We start from the raw sequence: 24,284 nt of genomic DNA, 5'->3' as shown, positions 1-24,284 counted from the left end.
ATGACAATTTACCAATTAGTTATGAAAATATGTTATGACTACGTTTTTGAAGTAATCCATATGAACCGATTTTTTAATGATAAATAAATTAAAAAAATTAAGGGGGCGGGGACTAAACGAACTCAAGAACTATTGGTTGGGCCCCATGAACGACGGCAACGGACCACATGAGGCCCGCCGGCCGTATGTTTATCAAATTGGAACAGGACGGCACCAGCAGCCCATCAAGAGAAAGACGACGACTTGATTGGTGGGAATCTGCCGTGCATTTTTATTGAAGAAGCATGAGGAAGAAAAAGAAAAAAGAGAAAATACAATCCATCAAAGCTCCGGTAGGCCCTCGTTCAAACATGTCTCTTGGCGTTGTTGAAAATGCGTCCGCCGCTCGATCAACCGCATGTGTCAAAGTAGTGGCTGACTTGGTAACATTGGGTGCTGGCCGAGCGGAATATACTCCTGTTGAAGAGGAAAATACAAATAAAAAATACAAATCATGGACAAATACTCCACTTGGACTCCAGCACTTTAGTCAATCAAGCAAAATGGGCGTGGCCATTCCGTCGTGATCGAAACCTTCGTTGACGTGCAGTCAGAAGAAAAAAACTTTGACAACTAACACACGTAAGTAAGCCATAAAAAAAATCTCCTCCGTAAATATGACCACAGTCTTCCATTTGAACTTCCTGTTGATGTCCTAATACTTCAGAATCCTTAAATGCATTGAATTAGCAATGTGCGTCAGAAGACAAAAACTTACATCCAGTACCGACTTTTCACAAAGCATGCTACGTCATCGGTGATGTCGTCATCGATGAACGCTTGAATGGGAAAAAGAAAGTAGTACATTTCAGGTTCAGAAACATGCAGTTCACTAGCATCTACATACTATAAAACAACCGCCTCGATCTGATGACCCACCTCTGCAGGATGTAATACAGTAGTTTTTTGTCCAAGGATCACCTGAGAAGCAGAAATCCTTGTCCGACAGCTGGAAGAGTCCGTAATAAGTGTTGTGTTCTGAAACCTGCCGGCGCCGTCGCCGCACACCTCCGCTGGCTGCCTCTTCTGAGCTCCACAATCCATCTATGTGCTTCTTCAGCGCCTCAATCTCGGCCTGCTGCACTATTTCGATTGCTTCGTTGTCAGGAATTTCTAATGGGAATTCGAGCAGCTCAGGGTTGATTTTCGTTGCTTCAGCATCTATTGCGAGGCTGCTGGTTGCGATGGGTGTTATGATAGTGGTTGTGAAAAGCACAGGGGCTAATATGGTGTCGCTTGCTGCTAGTGGGGCAGGGGCGATAGTGGTGTCGGCTGGTGCTAGTGGGGCAGGGGCTCTTGTGGTGTTGGTTGATTCTAGTGGTGCAGGGGCGATAGTGGTGTTGGTTGGTGGTGCTGGTGGGGCAGGGGCGATAGTGGTGTCGGCTGGTGCTAGTGGGGCAGGGGCTCTTGTGGTGTTGGTTGATTCTAGTGGTGCAGGGGCGATAGTGGTGTTGGTTGGTGGTGCTAGTGGGGCAGGGGCGATAGTGGTGTCGGCTGGTGCTAGTGGGGCAGGGGCTCTTGTGGTGTTGGTTGATTCTAGTGGTGCAGGGGCGATAGTGGTGTCGGCTGGTGCTAGTGGGGCAGGGGCGATAGTGGTGTCGGCTGGTGCTAGTGGTGCAGGGGCGATAGTGGTGTCGGCTGGTGCTAGTGGGGCAGGGGCGATAGTGGTGTCGGCTGGTGCTAGTGGGGCAGGGGCTCTTGTGGTGTTGGTTGATTCTAGTGGTGCAGGGGCGATAGTGGTGTTGGTTGGTGGTGCTAGTGGGGCAGGGGCTGTTGTGCTGTCCGCTGGTGCTAGTGGTGCAGGGGCGAGAGGAATGTTGGTTGCTGCTATTGGTGCAGGGGCGATAGTGGTGTCGGCTGGTGCTAGTGGGGCAGGGGCTCTTGTGGTGTTGGTTGATTCTAGTGGTGCAGGGGCGATAGTGGTGTTGGTTGGTGGTGCTAGTGGGGCAGGGGCTGTTGTGCTGTCCGCTGGTGCTAGTGGTGCAGGGGCGAGAGGAGTGTTGGGTGCTGCTATTGGTGCTGGGGCTATTGTGGTGTTGGTTGATTCTAGTGGTGCAGGGGCAATAGTGGTGTTGGTTGGTGCTACTAGTGCAGGGGCTATTGTGGTGTTGGTTGATTCTAGTGGTGCAGGGGCGATAGTGGTGTTGGTTGGTGGTGCGAGTGGGGCAGGGGCTGTTGTGCTATCGGCTGGTGCTAGTGGTGCAGGGGCGAGAGGAGTGTTGGTTGCTGCTATTGGTGCTGGGGCTATTGTGGTGTTGGTTGGTGGTGCTAGTGGTGCAGGGGCTATTGTGGTGTTAGTTGTTTCTAGCAGTGGAGGGGCTATTGTGGTGTTGAATGATTCTAGTGGTGCAGGGGCGATAGTGGTGTTGGTTGGTGCTACTGGTGCTGGGGCTATTGTGGTATTGGTTGATTCTAGTGGTGCTAGTGGGGCAGGGGCTGTTGTGCTGTTGGCTGGTGCAGGGGTGAGAGGAGTGATTGTTGGTGCTACTGGTGCTGGGGCTATTGTGGTATTGGTTGGTGGTAGTGGTGCAGGGGCAATTGTAGTGTTGGTTGATTCGAGTGGTGCAGGGGCTATTGTGGTGTTAGTTGTTTCTAGCGGTGCTGGGGCAATTGTGCTGTTAGTTGGTGGTGCTAGTGGTGCAGGGGCTATTGTGGTGTTAGTTGTTTCTAGCAGTGGAGGGGCTCTTGTGGTGTTGAATGATTCTAGTGGTGCAGGGGCGATAGTGGTGTTGGTTGGTGCTACTGGTGCTGGGGCTATTGTGGTATTGGTTGGTGCTAGTGGTGCTGGGGTTATTGTGGTGTTGGTTGATTCTAGTGGTGCAGGGGCAATAGTGGTGTTGGTTGGTGCTACTGGTGCAGGGGCTGTTGTGGTGTTAGATATTCCTTGCGGTGCAGGGGCGATAGTGGTGTTGGTTGGTGCTGCTGGTGCTGGGGCTATTGTGGTATTGGTTGGTGGTAATGGTGCAGGGGCAATTGTGGTGTTGGTTGATTCTAGCGGTGCAGGGGCTATTGTGGTGTTGGTTGGTGGTGCTAGTGGTGCAGGGGCTATTGTGGTGTTAATTGTTTCTAGCGGTGCTGGGGCAATTGTGCTGTTGGTTGGTGGTGCTAGTGGCGCAGGGGCTATTGTGGTGTTAGTTGTTTCTAGCAGTGGAGGGGCTCTTGTGGTGTTGAATGATTCTAGTGGTGCAGGGGCGATAGTGGTGTTAGTTGTTTCTAGCGGTGCTGGGGCAATTGTGTTGTTGGTTGGTGGTGCTAGTGGCGCAGGGGCTATTGTGGTGTTAGTTGTTTCTAGCGGTGCTGGGGCAATTGTGCTGTTGGTTGCTTCTGGAAGTTCGGCGGGTGCCTTGGTTGTCGATTCAATTAAAATGGAATTGGTAGGGATAGTCCTGACTATGCTGGTGTTCAGATTTGACATTCTTTCCAATTCACATGATACTGCAAAGCATAAAGACAGTTAAGCATCTTGAGCTCATTCCATTTCCATCCAGACTTCTCACCTACTGACACGATGACTTCTCTGAACTTTTCAAGGCCTTTCGGTAGGTCGATGGCCTGTTCTAGTCTGCTCTTGAGTTCACATCTGGTGATCATGCGGCCCTGGGACAAGCTCGGTGCCAGAACCGTCAGGACCAGCAGCAGCAGTCTCCACTCTGACCTCATCTCAGGAGCTGCTATGAGAACAAGATTAAACTGGGGCAAATGAGAAACGGCCTACGATTGGCTAAGACCACCAACCTGTTGGAGCCCAGCCTGGGGGCCAGGAAATGGCGACTGAGTCTTATTTCTTCTGGTCCTGGATTTGATCACCTTCTGCCAAGAAGGACCATTATCAAAGGCGTGTTTATGTTTTTCCCCTCCAATTTATTTCTCTAACCTTTATTTAAGGCAATTTTGTTAATTCACACCGGGCAGAAGTTAATTGAGGAAGCAGAGCTTATGGAATGCCGCCTCAATTGTGTCTGTGCTAAATTGCAAGTCATTATGTGTGCGGGAGGGAGGAGATAGTCAGCCTAAAAATACAATTCAAACCATGAAAACAACACAAGCCTAAAATATATTTCATAATATACGCTGGCAAATATAGGCATATATTGGACGACAAGTATTTTACGCGCGATAATATACGACGGCCGCGCTGAAAAATTGGAAACAATTAAAAACAACAATTAAACAGCAAACTGATTATATGGCAGGAAGAAATTCACACGGATACATGTGAATAACGACTCGGCAACATTGCATGATTAGATAACGCGAGCAGTATGGATGACGTAAACCGAGAATATCAAACATTACATATTTTTTGGGTGTCTATGAATCTTACATGTGTGTGTGTAATTGTGGTGTTGCCACAATATGAATAAATACGAATGATCATAAACATCACAAGACTAGATGACTTATAAACGAAGTGTGACGACCACGAAGCAACTTTCAAACAACATTGCACTGGATGTGTGCGAAAGACGTGCATACCGGCAAATGGAACACGTTTGTATTTGTGTGAGTAGATTGCGCACGCACACACAGACACACACACACACACACACACACACATGTTCATGGCTAACTCGCAGGAAGATCATGAAAATACAAATAAATCAAGAATCCTCACCAAATGTTGTCACTTGTGTCAGCGCAGGCTTGCTTGTGTCACTTGAAGTTCCATCAATTTGTGTGTTAGGACCGACTGTGGACTAACCTGTTTGTATTTTCCACTTTGCACATCCTTCTTCGTCATTTCCACCTCTCTCTTGGATCCGAGTCAAAAGTACATGCCTGCATTGTCTCGCGGCACTGGAAACAAAACTAATTAGCCTGGCAAGGTGACACTTGATGGATACCAATGAGATTTTTCGAAATGCTGAGTGGGGAGATTCCAACAAACATAGGGCTGGCGGGCTGGAAACGGCCCGCTGGGGTCGGTTCTGGGTCCTACAGAAGTGTGCTTTCACAGCTGTTCCTCGGGTCAAGAAATCAACCCAAGTGTCTTGTTTGGTCATTTTGCTTCTATTTCATTTCCTGGTTTTCTTCAGTCCATTTTTGCTATCGTCACGTGGCGACTATTTTCTTTCTTCGAGATTCTTTGTTCTTTTGAAATGTGCTCATTGAGTATTTTAATGCTTCCGCCAGCTTTGTTGACCTTTTTTGGAGTTAAATTTGAGCCTCCTGGATTCCCACCTGAGCTCGGTCGGTCAGGTTCTCCACTTAGTAGACGTGGAGGACTTGAGCGTGGGGAAGCAGTAGTCTCCCCAAAAAGTTTTCTCAAAACAAACAAATCACGTAGAATTATCAAAATAGATGAATGTTGGAAACAAGAAAGACGGAAGTAATCTAGTCGAGGCCTTATGTCATTTTACCGGTGCCATCCACTTATGGTTATTTTCATTGTCCAATTAGATGCAGAAATTTATTTCCTGCTCGATGTATTGCAAAAGTAGCACAATGCTAAGGCTTGGCCAAAGAAAAACTTTTTAATTCGATGTGCGCAACAAAAGCATTCTCCAGCAGGGTGTGTTCTTTCTATACTTGCCCCAAAAAAGTTTTTCCATTTCCTGTTGCAGGCTGAACTTCCAAACAATGATGACAATCGTCCTTTTGAGTGGCGGCACGCCTTTTATTGATTCTTTCTTTATTGATTTGTTTACAATAATTGTTTTTCCATCATCGCTGATCATTCTTGTCAGCCAATAAGTTAATCAAAACATACGCATGTTGCATTTTTACGAAAAATAACTCATGATCTCGGTAATATCAAAATTAGCAATGAATATTTTGCAAAGAAAAAGTGTACATTGTAAGTGACAGCTCATTTGCACTCGTTAAAAAAATCAGGTTGGTAGCAATTAGGTCCCACTGTCATCACCAAGTACCTGTCGGGTGGGGAAGAAGAAGAAAAAAAAACGAGGATTAGCCGCCTCGAATCACTTCTGAGAAATTCGTAACCAAACATGTCAAAAGAAGCCGTCATCATTATCTCTGGAATTCATTCAAAGACAGCGTTGCTTGCTTTGAAAGCAATCTCAACTGCGCATTTGTAATGTGGAGTCCCGCAGGGATGTGTACTTAGCCCTCTACTGTTTTGCATTTACATACTTCCCTTTGATGGCATGTGTAAATCTAACATTATTTTTTTGTTTTGCAGATGATACCCAATTGTATATTAAAAGTCTGCGGTTACTACAAAAGTATGCAGCGAGACAAGAACATCCGGTACTCGCCAACTTGCTAGGGAAGTTCCCGTCCAGCTGTAGTTTTGCGAAATACTTTTTATTTTTTCCCAGCAGTCATGTGAAGTTCCGTGAATTTCCACCTGACACAGAACTGTTATGATTTTGCTGCACCTGTACCACACTGGCCTGGCAAACAAAACATGAACTCTTTCCTTCTCACGGTGTTCTCATGGTTGATAAACTGTCGGTTTGGATGGAATCCAACAAATGTTAAATCATCATAACACATCACATGGTGGTGATGGAATTTGTCTGAAAGGGGAATTCTAGAAGGCTTCACGTTATGTTTAGAAAGTTTTGATTCCAAACGTGTTGGAATTTAGAACTTTTGTCCATTATGACAAACACCTCCTCATGCCCCCATGCCCTCATGTCCTCATGTATGCAAATAAGCAAGAATGTGGCATGAAGTTGGTTTAGTGAGTCTCAAAGTGTGGAAAAACTAGTTTGACACGCTCGCCAGGTAACATATGGAATGCCTACTAGACACAATACTGCCACCGTGAGTTTTAAAATACTCATTACATGACTAAAAAATCCTTTTCTTCCCTTTGGTGGCAACATGTATCAGAAAGTACTCATGGGAAGAATTCCTAAAATGATAACGTTTTTGGATTTGACGATTATATTTTAGGAGCCATACCAACCTTAAAATTGTATTGATCTGTCACCACAACAGCCTCAGACAGCTAAGCTAACATTAGCATCAAAATGGCGGAGTAGTAAACTGTTGAAGATGTGTGATGTTACTTACCACCAATAATTAGTGCGGAACAAGCACTCCAGGTCGTTTGTGATGTTGTCATCGGTGAACACTGTGGAAGGAAGAAGGATGATGGTGGAGTTCAACTGATAGCTAATTAGCATGTTAGCGTTCAAATGACCTCATTTGTTTCGAGGACACTTGTATCTGTTAAGAAAAATGTTTTTTAGTTTTTGTCAATCAGCATCTGAGCTTTTGGGGTTACATTACGTTAAGATTTGGTTCTCTGTGTTTTTTGCTTCCTTAGTTTGTCTGGTTTTTGGTCAATTCTGACCATTCATCGGTCAACAATTATGATTGGATGACGGAGGCACTCACCGCCGCAAGTGCTGTTGCACATGTTCATGCTGCACCGAGCAGTTGTCTGACAGAAGAAGCCGTCGGAGAACTGGAAGATGCCGTGCTTGCCCAACGACCAATCCATGTTCTCGTGATCGTCAGACTCGCCGTCAGCGTCGCACATTTGGTCGTCGGCGACGGCCAACATTTCTTCATCAAACTGGATGTCTTCTTCATTCAGTTTTTCCATCAGCTTCAACCAGTCGTAAAAGTGAGTGTTGGTTTCCTGGGCCACGTAAAGGTACTCGCCCTCCTCCTCATAAGCTTCATCTACGTCTACTACAGCGAAATAGTTTTCTTCATCTTCCGCCGGAGGTTGTTCTTCTCCTTCTTGTTCTTGGTTGAGGTCATTGCCTCCGTTTGTGTCGTTGACCCCATTGAGTGTTTGGTTCGAGTTGACCGTTTGGTTCGAGTTGACCGTTTGGTTGCCGATGTTGGTTTGATTGGCAGGTGTGGTGGAGACAGTCGTGGTGGCGGCGGTGGTGGTGGTGGTGGTGGTGGCACGTTCACCAAGAATGTGCACTTTGCTTGTGCTCAGGCCGGAGATCTTATCCAGGTGGCACATAACTACGGCAAGAACAACAAGTAGAGATTTCAGATAAAATGAACTTTGACCTTATGATGAGCTCCATTTATTTGTGTTCACATCCGTAAATATTGGCCTCAACCGAATTGTGTAAAAGGTGAATTTGCTTTATTCCCGTCTCACGTACGAACTAAAACTTAAGAGCGGTGTCGCAAGACTTACGCATGAGCAAAACCTGGTCCGTTTGGTTCCGGTTGCGTTCCGAGAGTGCCGCCGAGACGTTCTGTCTCAGCCGGTCTCGCAGTTCGCACCTGGACAAGGTGATGGCGTTGGACTCGAGCGCCAACGGCAGCACCAGCAGCAGTGAGCCCAGCAACGGGAAGAGTTGGAAAGATTTTGGCCTCATGTCGACTGTCAGCGGACACAAGCACCCTGAAATTTTTAATAATCATAAACTTGGCCTTTTGTAATGTCAACAGAAAGCTGAATTATAGCCTTTTTTTTTTTTTTTTTACAAACTCGAGTTTAATGTTTACTGTATATAAAATCAATGTATCTATAATTGATTGGTGGCTTAGATTTAGCCTGGTTAATAAATGAAAAATGGTCCGGTTTCATCTTTCTTATGAACTTAACGCATGAAAACATAAAATATCAAAGTGGATCGTTTAAAAGATGCTTACCTGTCAACTGCGAGTTTCTTCTATGACTGCCTGCTCTTGCAAACAAAGTGTTGGTCTATTTGTGGACCAACCTGTTCTGCGCTTTGATTGGCAACATTTTTTGCCTGTATGAAAACAAGCTTAAGAAGAAAGAAGAAATAGTTTGGCGATGTGTCCAACAGCAGGCTGAGCAGGAAGAGACGAAAATAGTTCAACCAGTATTTCAAGCTGGTCCACCGAGTGGGCAAACTATTTTCCTTTTTTTTTGAAGGGAGCAAAATGGTGAGGCAACATTTAGCTGTTAGGCTAAAATAATAGAATAATAGAATGAGATGCCAACAGAAATGAAGCATATTAAAGTATTTTTTTCTAATTGTCATAATTAATTGTTATATTAATTGTTATGTTATCTTATTGAGCTGTCTAAAAGTGTATATTAGAATTAATTATGTTATATTATTGAGCTGTCTAAAAATATTTTTAAAATCGACATTTTCCTTGCATGGGGCAATTCTTTTAAAAGTTTTTAAATCGGTTAAGGACTCAAAGGATGGTTTGGCATCAAAGCAGGGTCCTGATTAATATCAGTGCTCATCAAATTGAGTAAAAACAATAGTCAAAGAATAACCTAGAAAATAATTTGAGGTTAGAATAACCTCAAAATTAAAAAGAAAGGCTCCAGATTGAGTTTAAATGTTGACGTTTTAAACTACAGCCGCTGGAGAGCGCTGTTGGCTAAATTGATTTAAACCGAATTGATTGATGGATTTACTGGCGTGTTTTAAGCGCATCTCATACACTTGCGAATGTCAACAAATCCAAAAATTCGTATTAGACATTTGTTGCAGTTCTAATCAGCACTTAATTCACTTAAAATGTTTTCCGTAGGGCTTCCTGACAAGTGATTTGCGCATCAACGCAATTAACAGATTCATGGTTTTCTATACGTCCACTTTTTCCATACATCCACTTGCACACGTGCATATTTGTTTGTTGTTGTTTATCCAGGCAAGCTATTTGTCACCTTTGTGTTAATCATTGTTGAATAACAACTTGAAAGTAACAATGTGTAGTGTTGTTGATGCACGCCTGCAGCCACACTGAGAGCAGGTTTGCCAAACAAAGAGGCCATTCACATTAGAGGAGGAGGGGGCTGGAGAGGATAACTGTGTGTGTGTGTGTGTGTGTGTGTGTAGATTTTGGTAAGCCCAAAAGTACAATGATGACTAAAATACTGGAAATTTTGTTGTGATTTTTCAAGTCATATAGTAATGATAAAAGTTCTCTGCAGATGAGAAAAATCAGCAACACAAACACATACACACGCACAAACACACACACTCACACGTACACACAACAAAAGCCAGGGACCAACAAAAGCCCAAGATGCTTTGAGGAGAGCGATGCTGCCTTCATGTACACTCTGTAAAGCCCCCACTTCACTCGAATCGATCCGTTTAGCCCGAGAGTAAATCATGATTACTCCGTTACCATCGGTAGGGGCTTGCATGTGAACCTCTGGGAACTTGACGCCTTTTAATGTAGAAATATACACGAACTAAGCCCAGTTGAAGTTGTTTTGAGATGGCCCTAGTAGTTAGACGTCCAACAGCTCGCGAAGGCATCAGCATCAGCAGCCCTTCCCGGTGGGTCAGATCTGGCTGGCTGCTCGTGACGTGCCGACTGAACCGAGCAGAGCCGAGACGAGCCGAGTCTAGCCGAACCGAGCAGGAGCGATTTTTTTTCCTAGCGGAGCAGCGGCGGAGGGACACGAGCGGCGTTTGTCTGTGTGTGTGTCCGTTTGTCCTCCGCCGCCGCCTCACTCTCCCCGTCTGTCCGTTTCGGGACTCGCGACCGGCGGCTATGGATCCGTCCGCCTCCTGCTCTCGCCACTGAGGGACCGTCGGATGCTCGAGCGGCCGTCGTGGCGGAGGGGGAGGACTGGGAGGGGGCATCCCGGTCGTTCTTCGACCACCAGGTGAGACGCCCGTGGCGACCGTGTCGCCCGACAAGGGCCGCCGTCCTCCCGGGCGCAAAGGAAGGAAAGAGGAAAGGAAGGCGGCCAGGGAGGCGGCTCTCGGTCTCCTCGTGCCGGGGCCGTGTGAGGAGGAGCAGACGTTGGGATTTTTTTTGGGAGGAGGGTAAGGAAGGGAGAGGAGGGCCGGTTGTGGCGGGTGGGAAGCGAGGTTAGCACGCTAGGCTAGCTGCTCAGCTGCGGTTAGCGGGGCTCGCTGGTCGGCCGCCCTCGGAGGGAGGATGCTGCCCGTTATCTCGAGGGGGATGGAAGGGAAGGGCAGGGGAGGGGGAGTCGCGGCCTCGCCATGGCCCCCCCTACCCGCTATAATTGTCATGGCTATTACAAGCACGTCTCGAATAAAGATGAAGGCGGCGCTGCCGCCACTTTAGCATCCGTTAGCATCCCCCCACGCCCCTCCTCCCGCTAGCATCCTCCGCTCGAATCCCCGAACCTAAGGCAACCTAACGCCCGGCGAACCCCACGCCGCCTCTCGCACCGGACGTAAGACGCCGAACGGGCGGCTTTCCAACCGCTCTCCGTTGCCCGGCAGACATTTATTTGCTCGCCTTGGCAAGAACATGGAAGTGCGCCTAGCGGATGTTGTTATGTAACAAATAAATGACACCACACACGCCCTTGAAACAAAAGCTCTGGTTCCATTTGTTTGTTTGCTTGTACGCGTGATGGACGCGCAGCACCGGGGCCGGTGGATTAGAACCATCCTGCTTGGGTGGAGGGGGTCCGTCCGTAGGGTCGCGACTCAGGAAGCGCATCACCGGCTGCTTGGCCATTGTGTCGGGTTTGTTGTCTACCACTGGAGGATCATGAAGCGGCATTAGATGAGCGGCCAGAGCACATTTTGGTAGATTGATCGAACCCTTATTTATTCCACTAAAGCAAATGAGGACAGATTCTTGTTGGCAATGTTGACCTGGCTGCAGAATAAGCAAGCAAAAATAAAAGTAGCCACATCACAAGAGTTCCCCAATAAAACAGTCCGTATGAGCAATGGTTACTCAGACCTAACGCACTAAGAATTTTTTAAATCCGTTAATGCCCTGCATGCAAAGGAGCACGCCCAGAAAGATGAATCAAAAGGTGGAGGAGGACTTGAGGGAAGAAAGAAAAGAGAAAAATGTGGAAGACACATGGGAAGGAGAGAGGGAAGGCAACGGAGGAGACCGGAAGTGTGTTGCGGTCCCCCGCAAAAGGAAGCAATCCGCTGACCTCGGCTTTGTTTTGTTTCCTTCCAGGCTGACTCACCAGGGCAGCGTCTGACCACAGAAGAAGAGGAGTGGAACAGGAGAAAAGAAAGGAAGGAAACGAGGAGGCAGGAGAGAGAGAGCGAAGGTGACGAGAAGGCGGCGAGGACGGGCCCTCAACCTGGGAGAATCTGTGACGAAGAGGAGGCACGCCACCATGAGCGACCAGAACGTTGTCAAAGAAGGATGGGTACAAAAAAGAGGTGAGCAATTTGTAAATCATAATCTTCCATTTTTTAAAAGCCAATCCGTACAAGGATGAAACTTGCCCCAAAAAAAAACATACGTGCGACATTTTGTGTGTGCAGGCGAGTATATCAAGAACTGGCGTCCTCGCTACTTCCTGCTGAAGACGGACGGCTCCTTCATCGGCTACAAAGACAAACCGCAGGATTCGGACCTGGCTTACCCGCTCAATAACTTCTCAGTAGCAAGTGAGACGCTGCCCCACTCTTTCTGAAGTTCTGCCAGAGAAATTTACATTTTTTTTTGTTCGAATTATACACATGGAGCATGCAGCGCTACATTGGGGTTAGCTCGCTCTTTGTTTTCAGAATGTCAGCTCATGAAGACGGAGCGTCCCAAACCCAACACCTTCATCATCCGCTGTCTCCAGTGGACCACCGTCATCGAGAGGACTTTCCACGTGGACACGCCGGACGAAAGGTCAGCCTTTTTCTCGAAATTAAAAAGAAAGACGAGCGGCGCTAACGCCACGGCGCCCTTGACCGAACCGGTAGGGACGAGTGGGCGGAGGCCATCCAGATGGTGGCCGAGTCGCTGGCCAAGCAGGAGGAGGAGGGCATCCTGTGCAGCCCCACCTCACAAATCGAGAACGTCAACGAGGAGGAGATGGACACCTCCATCAGTCACTACAAACGGAAGGTTTGTCTCCACTGTTTCAAAGTCACATTGTTATGATAGAGATAAAAAAAAAAAAAATGTCTCCCCAATGGAGTCCCACGCAGTTTTTGAAGCTCTTTTCAACCTGATCCTGCAGACAATGAATGACTTTGACTATCTGAAGCTTCTGGGCAAGGGAACCTTTGGCAAAGTCATCCTGGTGCGCGAGAAGGCCAGCGGAACTTACTATGCCATGAAGATCCTCAAGAAGGAAGTCATCATTGCCAAGGTAGGGAGAGGGAGGGGCTGTGCAATTTACGACATGGACTACAGTCAGATTTTTTTCCCCCTAAAACGAGGAATGACTGTGTCCGATTACTTACGGTAATTACGCACTCGCTGACACTTTTACTTCGCCACAGGACGAAGTCGCCCACACGCTCACAGAAAGTCGGGTCTTAAAAAACACTCGGCATCCATTCCTGACGGTGAGTGTCGTGGCGGCGCCCCGTCGGTCGTCCAAAACGAAACAAAGCATCAAGTCGTGCTCTTTGTCACACTGCCGCAGTCTCTCAAGTACTCCTTCCAGACCAAGGACCGCCTCTGCTTCGTCATGGAGTACGTCAACGGAGGAGAGGTCAGAACGGGATCGTTGGCTTGTGTCACATGACTTACACTTGTCGAATGACGCGAGCCCCGCCTGGTTCGTTTCTTCCCTCAAAGTCTTTCTTCTCCGCAGCTCTTTTTCCACCTGTCACGGGAACGAGTGTTTTCCGAGGACCGCACGCGTTTCTACGGCGCCGAGATCGTCTCCGCTCTGGACTACCTGCATTCGGCCAAGATCGTCTACCGGGACCTCAAGGTGGCGCTCCGCCCGACAATCGTCTCGAGCGTGTTTTTTCCAAATGTGACACGGGAGCTTCTTGTGTTTGTGTTGCACGGGAGCAGCTGGAGAACCTGATGTTGGACAAAGACGGACACATCAAGATCACCGACTTCGGCCTGTGCAAAGAAGGCATCACCGACACGGCCACCATGAAAACGTTCTGCGGCACGCCTGAGTATCTGGCGCCTGAGGTCAGCAAAGCGCGCTTGTCAACCGAAGCTTCACCTATTTGCAGATTTTTTTTTTTTGGGGGGGGGCAACACCCATTTTAGTTGAGGTTCAGCTGTGCTTTCCAAAGAGAGAAAAACATTTCATATATTTTCCAGTTTGCTTCAACAGGTCTTTATTATTTTCAGGTTGTATAGTTTGAAGTTGTAATGTCACTATCAACCACTGGATGGCAGACATAGTTGGGCTTGTCTCTATACTCGGGTGTTGGCCGAATCATTTGCGGATTTGAATTTGCCGAACTTGCCGATTTGCGTGACAGGTGTTGGAGGACAACGACTACGGCCGCGCGGTGGACTGGTGGGGCTTGGGCGTGGTGACGTACGAGATGATGTGCGGCCGGCTGCCCTTCTACAACCAGGACCACGAGAAGCTCTTTGAGCTCATCCTCATGGAAGAGATCAAGTTCCCGCGCACGCTGTCGGCCGACGCCAAGTCGCTGCTCTCCGGCCTCCTCATCAAGGACCCCAACAAGCGGTGAGAAAGCTCCTCTTCTCATTCTCCTTTCCTCTTCTTCTTCCCAGCCTTTCTTCCCCACTTCATCTCCACCGCCACTCAGCGCCTTTTTTTTTTCCTCATCAATATGTTCAGGCTGGGCGGGGGACCGGACGACGCCAAGGAGATCATGCGACACAGTTTCTTTGTCACCGTCGACTGGCAGGACGTCTACGACAAGAAGGTGAGACCGCCTCCGTCTCGCGGGAAAACAGGCAATTGAACCGCTGTGATTTTTCGGGGCCGATAATGAACAGCCACAGAGGCCAATGACCCACGTTTGGAGCCACTGTTTGAAGTTTCAACACACTTTAGGAATGTTCAAATTGCGTGTCGTCCACATTTGTCCACAAAACTGATCTTTGTTTGCTGGCCATGCCTCCTTTGCAGATGGTCCCGCCCTTCCAGCCTCAGGTGAGCTCCGAGACGGACACGCGCTACTTTGACGAAGAGTTCACGGCGCAGACCATCACCATCACGCCACCGGAGAAATGTGAGGGACCCTTCTAGTCTTGTCGGGTTCAAATGCTCGGTCGCTAACGTGCATGTTCTTGTCCCGCAGACGACGAGGACGGCATGGACGCCGCGGACAACGAGCGGCGGCCTCACTTCCCGCAGTTCTCCTACTCGGCCAGCGGGCGGGAGTGAGCGCCCCCCCCCTCTCGTCCCGACCCGAACCCTGCCCTAAACCCACCCCGCCTGCCTCCTTTCCACCGGCGGCCATTTTGAGGAAAACACGTAGCCATTTTAGGGAAAACCAGTACCAGTCTCTCCTCTCTGTTGTCCCGGCGGGCGGGCGGGCGGGCGGACGGAAGTCGGGAAGTCTCTCGGTGGACTTTAAAGAGTTTTTTTGCACAGTGGGCTCGCTCCCACACTAAACAGGAGTTGGCCACATTTTTCTGCAGGAGGCCAACTTTGTTCGTATTTATTTTTCTCTCCGTCTCAGTATTACCATCTTCACGGCCATCTTGTCCTCCTCGTCCTTGTGGTGATGATCGCCCCCCCCCCCCCCCCCCCCCTATTTTTTTCCCCGTTATTGCACTTGCGTCGGAAGCCGAAGATGACGACGAGACGCTTTTTTCTTATTTTCCCGGGAACAAAGCACCAAAAACGTTGCCTTACGTGTGCCCACCCTCACCACCGTCGCATCCGCACGCTTTTCGCTTTGTTTTGCTTCGCTCGAGACTAACGTGCATGACTCCCGGTTCGCCCCGACCGTACCGCACGCCAAAACCACATTTCCGTTTGTCGTCATTGCCGTGGAAATGCTTTCGCTAACAGGGACGAGCGTTCCTCTCATCGTTGCTGCTGTGTGACCATCCCCGCCCTTCCCTCTCACGTGTACACACGTGCGTACACACACAATGAGTCATGTACACGACAACATGCACGCATACACACACAGGAATGTACATGTGTACACGCATACAGACATGTAAACATACACAATTGCACAGATAGACACACACAGTACATGCAAATACACAGCAGATACACACTTGTACACATTGCCACACAAACGTGTACTTAAACACATACAAGACGCCTGTGTTTGATTTTTGAAATGCTAATATGCTAACGCTAGCAGGGAGGCATGTTTGGGCAGCGCTTGATTTAAGTTAACCCAGCAGCTTCTCGCCCGCAACGACAATATGGATTTTTACCGCGTTAGTGTAGCGAGGAGGCGCTCGATTTGGCTTCGTCCGGGACCCGACGCGTTTTTTTTCAGCGCCAAAACTCAGGAGTTGTGCATCTAGTCTGCCGGAATTCCTATTGTTTGTTATTTTTCAAGGTTAACAAGTTAACGTTAGCGGCAAAAAGAAACAAATGAAATAAGGAATCATTACGTTTGCAGAAAAGTGGCGAGTTGGCGCGACACTTGTTTGTTTCGTTCGCAACACACACACACACAGACGGACTTGTGGTCGTTTCATTCCGAGGGCGACCAATCACTTTGAGTGCAAATGACGCTTCCAGACGCAGAACTCCGTCTCATTCCAGAAACATTCCCGTGAAATGGCACCGCCCAGTGTCATGTACATAGTTATGCAATACGCTCTCTCTTGTCTTTTTTTTTTTTGTAACCTGTCTGTCGCCATGGAGATGGACCTCACCCCCGTCCCATCTCCTCCTCCGTTGCCATGCTGTTGCTGCCAGCGACCATTACGACAAGAGGTTGAAAGATTCAAAAAGAAAAAGAAGTGGCAGCTTTTTTTTTTTTTTCCGCGGGTTTTCGCCATCCTCTCTTGAGTCCCTTTCCTGTTTTTCTTTAATTTGTTGAGCTGGTAAAAAATGAAAAGCACCTCTGTAAAAGTTGCTGGATACTGAAGATGACGATGGGTTCATTAACCGAAGTCTTTATTTTTCCCTTTAGTTTTGTTTTTGAATGGTTTGTTTTTGTTTTCTTACCAAAACGTTAGAGCAAGAACCCAGTGTTGGACTTGCTTTGCTGTGCTAGTATTTATTTTCAATTAAATTAAAACAAATACATTTCACCACTCTCTTTTTTTACTTCTTTGTTTCTTCACAAATTGCAATCTAATATGACAAAAAAGAAGCCATGAAACACAAATATTTGTGTAACTGACTCACAAATATTAATTTGTTTATTACTTGACGAGCTTTGTTTACTAATCCTTCCATTGCCAGGCTTTATTTTTGAGCGCAATTATTCGACACTCTGCTTTTATTTTGGCGAATTTCCGGTGGTTCAGGAAGTGCTGAGTCGTCAGCGGTGGCGCGACTCTTTAAAACGGCAATGTAGCTCACGGTTGAGGTGTGACATGTTTTCATTGCGGCTGCACAATTTTACAGATTATACGGACGACAGCACCCGGCCGGAATGGGGGACAAGGTATTTCTTCGATCTTATGGCTGAAATGATTATTTATTTGCTTGTAAGAGCAGAAATTTACGTTTGAAATTGTTCGTTTGTGCCGTAGCTCTTACGGTGTTTCCAATGACAATAAACAAATCATTTTAAAAATCAAATCTGCAATTCACCGTCGTCTTGCTGGGTTCGCTGCAGTAACAACTTGACCCATTAAGGCAGTTTAATTTAGTCTTTTTAATGGCAGAAAAAAACAAGTTTGACACGGCCATTGGACTGTCGCAAGCATGTTATCATGGCGACCTATTAACTAAAAGTCAACCCTCAAAAAAGGGTTATAAAACAAAAAAAAAAACAATATTTAGCAACTAAGATTAGTGTTAAATGCAACACCCCAAAAAAAATCACATAGCCCTGAGTAGGAACAACCAATTTGGACCAGACTTATTTTAATAGGTCTTAACGAGACCTGTTCAGACTCTGTTAATGTCAAATGGACCTGTTTGGACCGCATCCATGTGGACTGTGCCTGTGTGAGTGCAGTTTAGTCCGGCAGGGCGGGAGGCCAGTCCACGTCGACGGACTGAGGGACAGGACAGAAAGACATGGTTAATGAGAAAAGACGAAAAGGAGGAAGAGACGAAAATCCAGATTTGCGGAGTACCTGTACATCAAGTTCTAGGATATCCGTGTGTGTGTCCAGCAGCTGACACAAGTTTGGTGTAGTACGCCCAAAGTCTCCATGGACAAACTCCTTGATGTAGCTAAGGGGAGCGCTTGAGGAGAACAAAATACAACTGGATCTCAAGTTGGAAGGCGACAGCGTGTAAGAGGATACGTCCCGGCCTGCGTCTTGAGGCTGAGTCGGAAGTGGTGCTCGTCCAGCAAGCTGGCGTTCATGCTGTGGATCAGACGCTGGCGCACCGCCAAGGTGCGACGGTGCAGAACCCTCAGAGGGGTCTTCTGGTCTATCGTCAGGTCCTCCAGGGACAAAAGACAAAGCACATGTCAATGCCGGATGATTCTAGTCGATCTAGCAAAACAAAATGTCCACCTTGATGTGGTTGATGAAGGCGATGTCGTCTTTCTGGATGGACTTTTGCGTCCAAACCAACGCCAGGTAGGACTTGGTCTTCTCCTCCTCGCCCTCCTTCATACGACTCATGGCATCTCTACAGGCGCCAACATTTGGACAAAAGTATTGGGTCGCCTCCGGGGAAGTGCATCGTCAAAGAGAATTTCCATCGTCGTCGGTTTGTACCTGCTGACCATCTGCAGATCTCGGACTCGGATCTTCTCCGAAGACGCGTTGATGAGCTGCAACACAGGATTGTGGACATCACGGCACCACGTACGCACACACACACATGGTAAGTGTCGCCGCACCTGCTGCACGCTCTTCATGTCCTCCTCGCACAGTTTGCTCTTGCGTGGGTTCAGCAGCTCCAGCGCAAACGGTCGACCTGGAAGAGCACGAGGAGACGGCGGAGTGGTCATCATGGTGACGATGATACGAGGAAGGCAGCGTGTTTGTCGCCGATTACCATTTCCCAGCGTGCGGACGTCAACGTCTTCACGGCCAGATGACGAGAAATTAAACCCTGCTCCCAAAAAGACAAACTTGCCATTACGGCCGGCGACCTCCATCTTGCAAACAATTGTCGCTAGGTTAACCTTGCGCTCCGAAGGCGGTGAGCACGGGCGCGGCGATGAGCTCCTCCACGGACGACTCCATCCGTCGCTGGCCGTCAATGAGCCACGGCGTCTGCGGCAAACTGCGGCAGAACTTATTGTAGCGCCCTGATGGACGCCGTGCAAAAAATGGCACATCAGCAAAAAGAAAATTGCGCCGCGTTTGACGTGTCCCGCCACGTACCTGCCACAAAGACGGACACGTGGACACACTGGACGTCCTGCGGCGTGCAGCTGCTGCCCGGACGGGACGGCGGGCATGGCGAGTGTCTGACAAACAAAGCGGCCGTTTTTTGTTCACGCAACTTTTTCTTCTTCAAGGCGGGACTTACTTGATGAATTTGCTGTCCGGAATCTTCTCCAGCGCTTTCACCACCGCCATCCGAGTAAACACGGACTGCAAACGCACACGACTTGTCACCAACCATCTTTCAGCGACGCCGCTTGCCAGCTCACCTGTTTGTTCTTGGTGGCTTTGAAGCAGTCGGGACAAGTCGAGGCACTAAAAGAAAAAATCTCGTCATCGTTCCGGCTCAAAGCGTTGCCACGGGAACGGGTTCGCAACTCACAGGAAGTAGCAGTCGGCGTCCGTTTCCGGGTGGGTGAAGCCCACGCTGACCTCCAGCGCACTCTCAAAACACAAACACACCAATTTTAGCCACAATCATTTTTTAGCCGTGTTGACAATTTAAAATGCCGTTCTGTCCAATGCGGCCCTCACCTTGGTAGCCACGGCAACGCCGGCCAGCTCCTGGGCCAGCAGGTCCTGCATGATCCACTTGAAGGCTTCCTTCACCTGGATGACATCATCGCGGCCCAGCACGCAGCATTTGGCTCTGGCGGGTCACGCGACAGTTCATCAAAATCGTCAAGTCATCGTTTGCCACAAAAAAGTTTGTTACCTCACTTGATCCTTCACATGAAGCCAACAAGAATGCTGCGGATTCAAACGGGCGTCAACAACATAACAGCAGCAAGCATGAGAAGCCTTAGCAACGACACTGACCTCGCGGACGCACATCTGAGCAGGCAACGAGATGGACAGCACCAAAGTGTCCACTTGGTACTTTTCCTTTCTGACGGCGTCGGCGATCTGTCAAGACAAACTTCTTTCATTTTATTATCAATCAAAATTGATAAATTATACCATTTGTGTGCAGGTGTCACCTGCACAGCCTGGCTGACGTCGCTGAGATGCTGGAGGACGCCCAAGCACACCACGCACACGCCCGGCTCCTCCGCCGGCTCCTCCAGTTTGCTTCTTTTGCTGGCCGGTTCGAACTCTGCGGCATTCTGAGAGCTGTTCTTTTCCTCCTGTGTCGACTCGGACGATGTGCCGTCCTCTGAGGCGTTCACGAAAGCTCGAAGCTCCTTGAGCGTTTCCTGTTGAGGAGCAAACACCTGGATGAAACCGTCTGTCATATTGGCTGCATCTATCTGGTCTAGTCCGTGCAAGGGTGAATTTTCGACTGCCTCACCGGTGGTGTGTGCCTATAGGCGTCCGGCACTCCGATGCAGCAGAACCGGAGAACGCAGCGAGCACAGCAACCTGAGGCCAACAGCTTCTTGATGATCTCCTTATCCTTCTGCTTCAGGGGCAACATCTCCTGTTCACACAGCAGAACACAACACCAGATGATTCCACATGCACCCGATTCACATTAGGATTCGAATCTTGACAATACTCGAAATGGTGATTTTTGTCAATCGGGTTCATTGCACGATTCTGACGTCACGAATTGTTTTGACGCGCAAAGACGCAACTCGTGCAGTGCGGCATGTGTGCGTCACACCGGCGGCTAAAGTAGCTTAGCTTGAACACATACTGACCCAAGTGCACGTTTAGCAGCGATTAGGAGACAAAATAAAGAGAACACTTATTCGGCAAGTGATCCCTATCAAATAAAGTTGTCTGCTAACATGCTAAGGTAATTCAAAAGTGCTTCCGTTCCTTGCGGTTCACATCGAGCAGGCTTAGTAATCAAACCCAGAGCAGCTCGTTTTCATTCACACGTGATTCTGTACTTGCACACAAAATGGGTTTAATAAAAATATATTTCTAGGACATCCAGACTTTTACAAACAATTTTAAACAGAGCAACAGCAGATAATGCGTGGTGTTGCCCAGGGGTCGGTATTTCTTTCTAATCGTTACATGAAGGATATTTACTGTATTTAGAAGTTAGTCGAGTGAAACATTTGTGACAAATGATGTCATTTATCACCATTTGTTTTCTTTATTTTATGTTTCGTAGTTACTTTTGTTTTTTTTCGGTTTACATGTCTAAACAAAGCATTCAATTCAATGCAATCTTTTGTTTCGATGCTCAGCAAGTACTGTCTGCTGACGTCATCTTTGCGCGCCCTCTTCTCAGCTTCCCCGGGCCGCTCTGGAAGCTTCTGAAATCGGTCGGGTCGACGTTTGACAATCCTTCTCCATCTCAAGGCAAGACTCGACATCCAGTCCCGGGGACTCATCGGTCCTGTTGTGAGCGTCCCCTTCGACATTTTCCATCGAGTATAACATCGCGATGCCCGAAATGATGGCTATGCCGAAGGCTTCCAATGGAGGCATCTACAAAGGAGGGGCGTACGTGGACCGCGACAAGCCGGCTCAGATCCGCTACAGCAACATCTCTGCTGCCAAAGGTAGTTAAAATTGTTGATTTGGAAAATTGTAATTCATGTAAAGCAATTTTCGGTAGAGAAATGAATTGAATCTTTTAATGCCCACTTTTATCGCTCATGAATAATTAATCATGTTGAATCACGTGACAGCGGTGGCCGACGCCATCAGAACCAGCCTTGGGCCCAAAGGAATGGACAAGATGGTCAGTGAAGGCATCACCCCAACGCTTCTGCACCACGCCCTCCACTAACCTCTTTGTCTTCAGATCCAGGATGAGAAAGGCGACGTGACCATCACCAACGACGGGGCCACCATCTTGAAGCAGATGCAGGTCCTGCACCCAGCTGCCAAAATGGTACGTTCCGCCCCGAAGCATCTTCCAGCCTCTGTCAGCGTGCCCCTCTCACGGGCGGCTGTCTGTGTTGCAGCTGGTAGAACTGTCCAAAGCGCAAGACATCGAGGCGGGCGACGGCACAACGTCGGTGGTGGTCATCGCTGGCGCTCTCCTTGACTCCTGCTCCAAACTGCTCCAAAAAGGTCAGAATTGAAAGAGTGGAATGGTCCATTTTATTCTTGTCGCTGTTATGGTATCGGCAGGACGATCTCTAACACGTCTTCCAAAATGGGTCACAGGCATCCACCCCACCACCATCTCAGAGTCGTTCCAAAAGGCGGTGGACAAAGGCGTGGAGGTGCTGACGGCCATGAGCAGGCCGGTGGAGCTGAGCGACCGCGAGACGCTGCTCAACAGCGCCACCACGTCACTTTGCTCCAAGGTGGTGTCGCAGTACTCCAGCCTGCTGGCGCCCATGAGCGTGGACGCCGTCATGCGCGTCATCGACCCTGCCACCGCCACCGGCGTTGACCTGCAGGACATCAAAGTCACCAGGAAGCTCGGGTAAGGTGCGCCTGCACCCTTTTTTTTTGTGACCACATGTGATGGCGAAGTCTCGGGTTTCAGGGGCACCATTGACGACTGCGAGCTGGTGGACGGGCTGGTTCTGACCCAGAGGGTGGCGAGCGCCGGCGTCAGTCGAGTGGAGAAGGCCAAGATAGGCTTGATCCAGTTCTGCTTATCTCCGCCCAAAACGGACGTGAGTGCCCTCCGGCGTGCGTGGCCGTCCCGTGTCAAGGCGCTGACGCCATCTTTTGTTTTGTTGGCGCCCGCGGCAGATGGACAACCAGATCGTGGTGTCGGACTACGCTCAGATGGACCGCGTGCTGCGTGAGGAGCGCGCGTACATCCTCAACATGGTCAAGCAGATCAAGAAGGCCGGCTGCAACGTGCTACTCATCCAGAAGTCCATCCTCAGGTAACAAGTCGATCAATTGTGAGTTATAATGACTCAATCCGCTCTCATCGCCGTTGATGAATTTGCTGAGCGTTTTAATTACGAGGCTAACGCCGGCGTCACGACAGGGATGCCCTGAGCGACCTGGGGCTGCACTTCCTCAACAAGATGAAGATCATGGTGGTGAAGGAGATCGAGAGGGAGGAAATCGAGTTCATCTGCAAGGTGAGCAGCGACAAACGGTCAAGCAGAAATTAAAAGTTGAGCTTTTGAAATGTTTTGTTTTGCACGGGAGCTTTCCTTTCTAGGTCTAACGCTTTTTCTCTTGTCAGACCCTCGGCACCAAGCCCATCGCCCACATTGACCACTTTGTTCCCGAGATGCTGGGCGCCGCCGAGATGGTGGAGGAGGTCAACCTGGACGGCTCGGGCAAGCTCATCAAGGTGCGCGCACGAGGCGGGCGGGCGGGCGGCAAAAGGGTGAGCCGCGTCGCTGGACATTGCTTGTAACCAAGCGGGCCTTCCTCAGATCACGGGCTGCGCCAACCCCGGCAAGACGGTGAGCATCGTGGTGAGGGGTTCCAACAAGCTGGTGCTCGAAGAGGCCGAGAGGTCCATCCACGACGCCCTCTGCGTCATCCGATGCCTGGTCAAAAGGAGGTCTGTCCTTTTGCGTACGCTAACGATCCGAAAAATCCTCCTTCAAAGGCGCCCCAGTGCATTTCCTTGGCGCTGGGGCGTAACAAGTGGAGGTATATTAATGTCGACGCGCTCCCGTTTGTTCTCGCCCGGCTGTCACGTCAGCCCGGCGAGGAAGGGGGCGCTCGCACACGTCAACTTGCCCAGCCGTGTGTCGTTCCTCTGTAACGCAAAATGTCTGCCTGTCCCCGCAGGGCTCTGATTGCCGGCGGCGGCGCCCCCGAGATCGAGCTGGCGGTGCGGCTGGCCGAGTACTCGCGCACGCTGGCCGGCATGGAGGCCTACTGCGTGCGGGCGTACGCCGACGCCCTGGAGGTGATCCCCTCCACGCTGGCTGAGAACGCCGGCCTCAACCCTATCTGCACCGTCACCGAATTGCGCAACAGGCACGCGCAGGGAGACAAGACGGCCGGCATCAACGTGCGCAAGGTGATTATGTCAACCCAAAATATAGCCGAGGCTCACCGTTGGCGTCTCTGCCCCTGGATTGTTGTTGACGGCACGTTTGCCTCAGGGCGGGATCTCCAACATCCTGGAGGAGCTGGTGGTGCAGCCGCTACTGGTGTCCATCAGCGCGCTCACCTTGGCCACCGAGACGGTGCGGAGCATCCTCAAGATCGACGACGTGGTACGACCGAGCCCCTCCTTCGCGCCACATTTACATTCCGTACTTGAGTCGATCATTGTTGTGTTCTTTTTTGCAGGTCAACACCCGATAATTAGGCGCCAACCATCCACCCAACTTGCCCAGGCTCTTGATATGTTGCCTAAGTTAATAAAATTCTTTGTTTGTGGAACTACACAAGTGCCTCTGTGTTTTGTTTTTTTTTTGTAACATCTTCATATTCTG

At 49.1% G+C, this 24,284-nt stretch overlaps 5 protein-coding genes across 13 annotated transcripts; 2 read left to right on the top strand and 3 right to left on the bottom strand.

The window, feature by feature from the left end:
* Positions 1 to 247: 247 nt before the first annotated feature.
* On the bottom strand, positions 248 to 4,817 carry LOC125968904 (uncharacterized). 4 transcript variants are annotated; one of them, XM_049720435.2, is made up of 6 exons: positions 4,655 to 4,817; positions 3,775 to 3,849; positions 3,537 to 3,710; positions 919 to 3,474; positions 758 to 818; positions 248 to 456 (listed from the first exon to the last, which is right to left on the bottom strand). In XM_049720435.2, the coding sequence occupies exons 3-6, from the start codon at positions 3,697 to 3,699 to the stop codon at positions 390 to 392; spliced, it is 2,847 nt and encodes a 948-aa protein (XP_049576392.1). In that variant the 5' UTR covers positions 3,700 to 3,710; positions 3,775 to 3,849; positions 4,655 to 4,817; the 3' UTR covers positions 248 to 389. The 4 variants fall into 4 exon arrangements, with proteins under 4 accessions (XP_049576392.1, XP_049576393.1, XP_049576394.1 ...); XM_049720436.2 differs by having other exon boundaries at positions 3,537 to 3,707; XM_049720437.2 differs by having other exon boundaries at positions 3,775 to 3,846; positions 4,655 to 4,791.
* An 818-nt stretch (positions 4,818 to 5,635) lies between these two features.
* Positions 5,636 to 8,723, bottom strand: LOC125968923 (uncharacterized). 2 transcript variants are annotated; one of them, XM_049720488.1, is made up of 5 exons: positions 8,584 to 8,723; positions 8,123 to 8,311; positions 7,354 to 7,941; positions 7,027 to 7,087; positions 5,636 to 5,912 (listed from the first exon to the last, which is right to left on the bottom strand). In XM_049720488.1, exons 2-5 carry the CDS (start codon positions 8,304 to 8,306, stop codon positions 5,849 to 5,851), a joined length of 897 nt encoding a protein of 298 aa, XP_049576445.1. In that variant the 5' UTR covers positions 8,307 to 8,311; positions 8,584 to 8,723; the 3' UTR covers positions 5,636 to 5,848. The 2 variants fall into 2 exon arrangements, with proteins under 2 accessions (XP_049576445.1, XP_049576444.1); XM_049720487.2 differs by having other exon boundaries at positions 8,123 to 8,332; positions 8,584 to 8,722.
* Positions 8,724 to 10,200: 1,477 nt separating this feature from the next.
* On the top strand, positions 10,201 to 16,788 carry akt3b (v-akt murine thymoma viral oncogene homolog 3b). 3 transcript variants are annotated; one of them, XM_049720469.1, is made up of 14 exons: positions 10,202 to 10,540; positions 11,833 to 12,044; positions 12,150 to 12,275; positions 12,396 to 12,507; positions 12,582 to 12,726; positions 12,842 to 12,973; positions 13,107 to 13,172; positions 13,253 to 13,321; positions 13,424 to 13,546; positions 13,633 to 13,761; positions 14,061 to 14,275; positions 14,390 to 14,477; positions 14,684 to 14,786; positions 14,856 to 16,788. In XM_049720469.1, exons 2-14 carry the CDS (start codon positions 11,999 to 12,001, stop codon positions 14,939 to 14,941), a joined length of 1,440 nt encoding a protein of 479 aa, XP_049576426.1. In that variant the 5' UTR covers positions 10,202 to 10,540; positions 11,833 to 11,998; the 3' UTR covers positions 14,942 to 16,788. The 3 variants fall into 3 exon arrangements, with proteins under 3 accessions (XP_049576429.1, XP_049576426.1, XP_049576427.1); XM_049720470.1 differs by lacking the exon at positions 10,202 to 10,540 and adding an exon at positions 10,547 to 10,703; XM_049720472.2 differs by lacking the exons at positions 14,390 to 14,477; positions 14,684 to 14,786; positions 14,856 to 16,788 and having other exon boundaries at positions 10,201 to 10,540; positions 14,061 to 14,279.
* Positions 16,357 to 20,814, bottom strand: pus10 (pseudouridine synthase 10). 3 transcript variants are annotated; one of them, XM_049720465.1, is made up of 18 exons: positions 20,646 to 20,814; positions 20,294 to 20,422; positions 19,983 to 20,198; positions 19,822 to 19,908; positions 19,718 to 19,752; positions 19,537 to 19,651; positions 19,385 to 19,446; positions 19,272 to 19,317; positions 19,148 to 19,212; positions 19,000 to 19,085; positions 18,798 to 18,923; positions 18,668 to 18,724; positions 18,510 to 18,586; positions 18,385 to 18,440; positions 18,178 to 18,295; positions 17,962 to 18,104; positions 17,788 to 17,887; positions 16,357 to 17,706 (listed from the first exon to the last, which is right to left on the bottom strand). In XM_049720465.1, exons 2-18 carry the CDS (start codon positions 20,417 to 20,419, stop codon positions 17,668 to 17,670), a joined length of 1,554 nt encoding a protein of 517 aa, XP_049576422.1. In that variant the 5' UTR covers positions 20,420 to 20,422; positions 20,646 to 20,814; the 3' UTR covers positions 16,357 to 17,667. The 3 variants fall into 3 exon arrangements, with proteins under 3 accessions (XP_049576422.1, XP_049576420.1, XP_049576421.1); XM_049720463.1 differs by having other exon boundaries at positions 18,510 to 18,724; XM_049720464.1 differs by having other exon boundaries at positions 18,385 to 18,586.
* A 347-nt stretch (positions 20,815 to 21,161) lies between these two features.
* On the top strand, positions 21,162 to 24,239 carry cct4 (chaperonin containing TCP1, subunit 4 (delta)). The gene is made up of 13 exons (XM_049720467.1): positions 21,162 to 21,464; positions 21,594 to 21,646; positions 21,710 to 21,799; positions 21,873 to 21,981; positions 22,078 to 22,342; positions 22,406 to 22,538; positions 22,618 to 22,757; positions 22,865 to 22,961; positions 23,069 to 23,179; positions 23,265 to 23,395; positions 23,629 to 23,863; positions 23,949 to 24,062; positions 24,139 to 24,239. Exons 1-13 carry the CDS (start codon positions 21,347 to 21,349, stop codon positions 24,151 to 24,153), a joined length of 1,611 nt encoding a protein of 536 aa, XP_049576424.1. The 5' UTR covers positions 21,162 to 21,346; the 3' UTR covers positions 24,154 to 24,239.
* The last annotated feature ends 45 nt before the right edge of the window (positions 24,240 to 24,284 follow it).

This window comes from Syngnathus scovelli, chromosome 5 (assembly GCF_024217435.2).
Source record: "Syngnathus scovelli strain Florida chromosome 5, RoL_Ssco_1.2, whole genome shotgun sequence".
In the NCBI taxonomy this organism is placed as follows: domain Eukaryota; kingdom Metazoa; phylum Chordata; class Actinopteri; order Syngnathiformes; family Syngnathidae; genus Syngnathus; species Syngnathus scovelli.
This window is presented reverse-complemented; position numbering and strand designations above follow the sequence as displayed.

Bases quoted from the DNA above. Each gene is read 5' to 3' on its own strand.
- cct4 (XM_049720467.1), top strand. From the start codon at position 21,347: ATGCCCGAAATGATGGCTATGCCGAAGGCTTCCAATGGAGGCATCTAC. The intron at 21,647-21,709 runs GTCAGTGAAGGC...CTTTGTCTTCAG, and splicing joins CCAAAGGAATGGACAAGATG to ATCCAGGATGAGAAAGGCGA. The intron at 22,539-22,617 runs GTGAGTGCCCTC...CGCCCGCGGCAG, and splicing joins TATCTCCGCCCAAAACGGAC to ATGGACAACCAGATCGTGGT.
- pus10 (XM_049720463.1), bottom strand. From the start codon at position 20,419: ATGTTGCCCCTGAAGCAGAAGGATAAGGAGATCATCAAGAAGCTGTTG. The intron at 19,652-19,717 runs GTAACAAACTTT...GTGACCCGCCAG, and splicing joins CATGTGAAGGATCAAGTGAG to AGCCAAATGCTGCGTGCTGG. The intron at 19,447-19,536 runs GTGAGGGCCGCA...TTGTGTTTTGAG, and splicing joins GCGTTGCCGTGGCTACCAAG to AGTGCGCTGGAGGTCAGCGT.
- LOC125968904 (XM_049720435.2), bottom strand. From the start codon at position 3,699: ATGAGGTCAGAGTGGAGACTGCTGCTGCTGGTCCTGACGGTTCTGGCA. The intron at 3,475-3,536 runs GTGAGAAGTCTG...TATGCTTTGCAG, and splicing joins AGAAGTCATCGTGTCAGTAG to TATCATGTGAATTGGAAAGA. The intron at 819-918 runs GTGGGTCATCAG...TTCCCATTCAAG, and splicing joins CTGTATTACATCCTGCAGAG to CGTTCATCGATGACGACATC.
- LOC125968923 (XM_049720488.1), bottom strand. From the start codon at position 8,306: ATGAGGCCAAAATCTTTCCAACTCTTCCCGTTGCTGGGCTCACTGCTG. The intron at 7,088-7,353 runs GTGAGTGCCTCC...TTCCTTCCACAG, and splicing joins GTGCAACAGCACTTGCGGCG to TGTTCACCGATGACAACATC. The intron at 5,913-7,026 runs GTAAGTAACATC...CCCACCCGACAG, and splicing joins TTCCGCACTAATTATTGGTG to GTACTTGGTGATGACAGTGG.
- akt3b (XM_049720469.1), top strand. From the start codon at position 11,999: ATGAGCGACCAGAACGTTGTCAAAGAAGGATGGGTACAAAAAAGAG. The intron at 12,508-12,581 runs GTCAGCCTTTTT...CCGAACCGGTAG, and splicing joins GTGGACACGCCGGACGAAAG to GGACGAGTGGGCGGAGGCCA. The intron at 13,547-13,632 runs GTGGCGCTCCGC...GCACGGGAGCAG, and splicing joins TCGTCTACCGGGACCTCAAG to CTGGAGAACCTGATGTTGGA.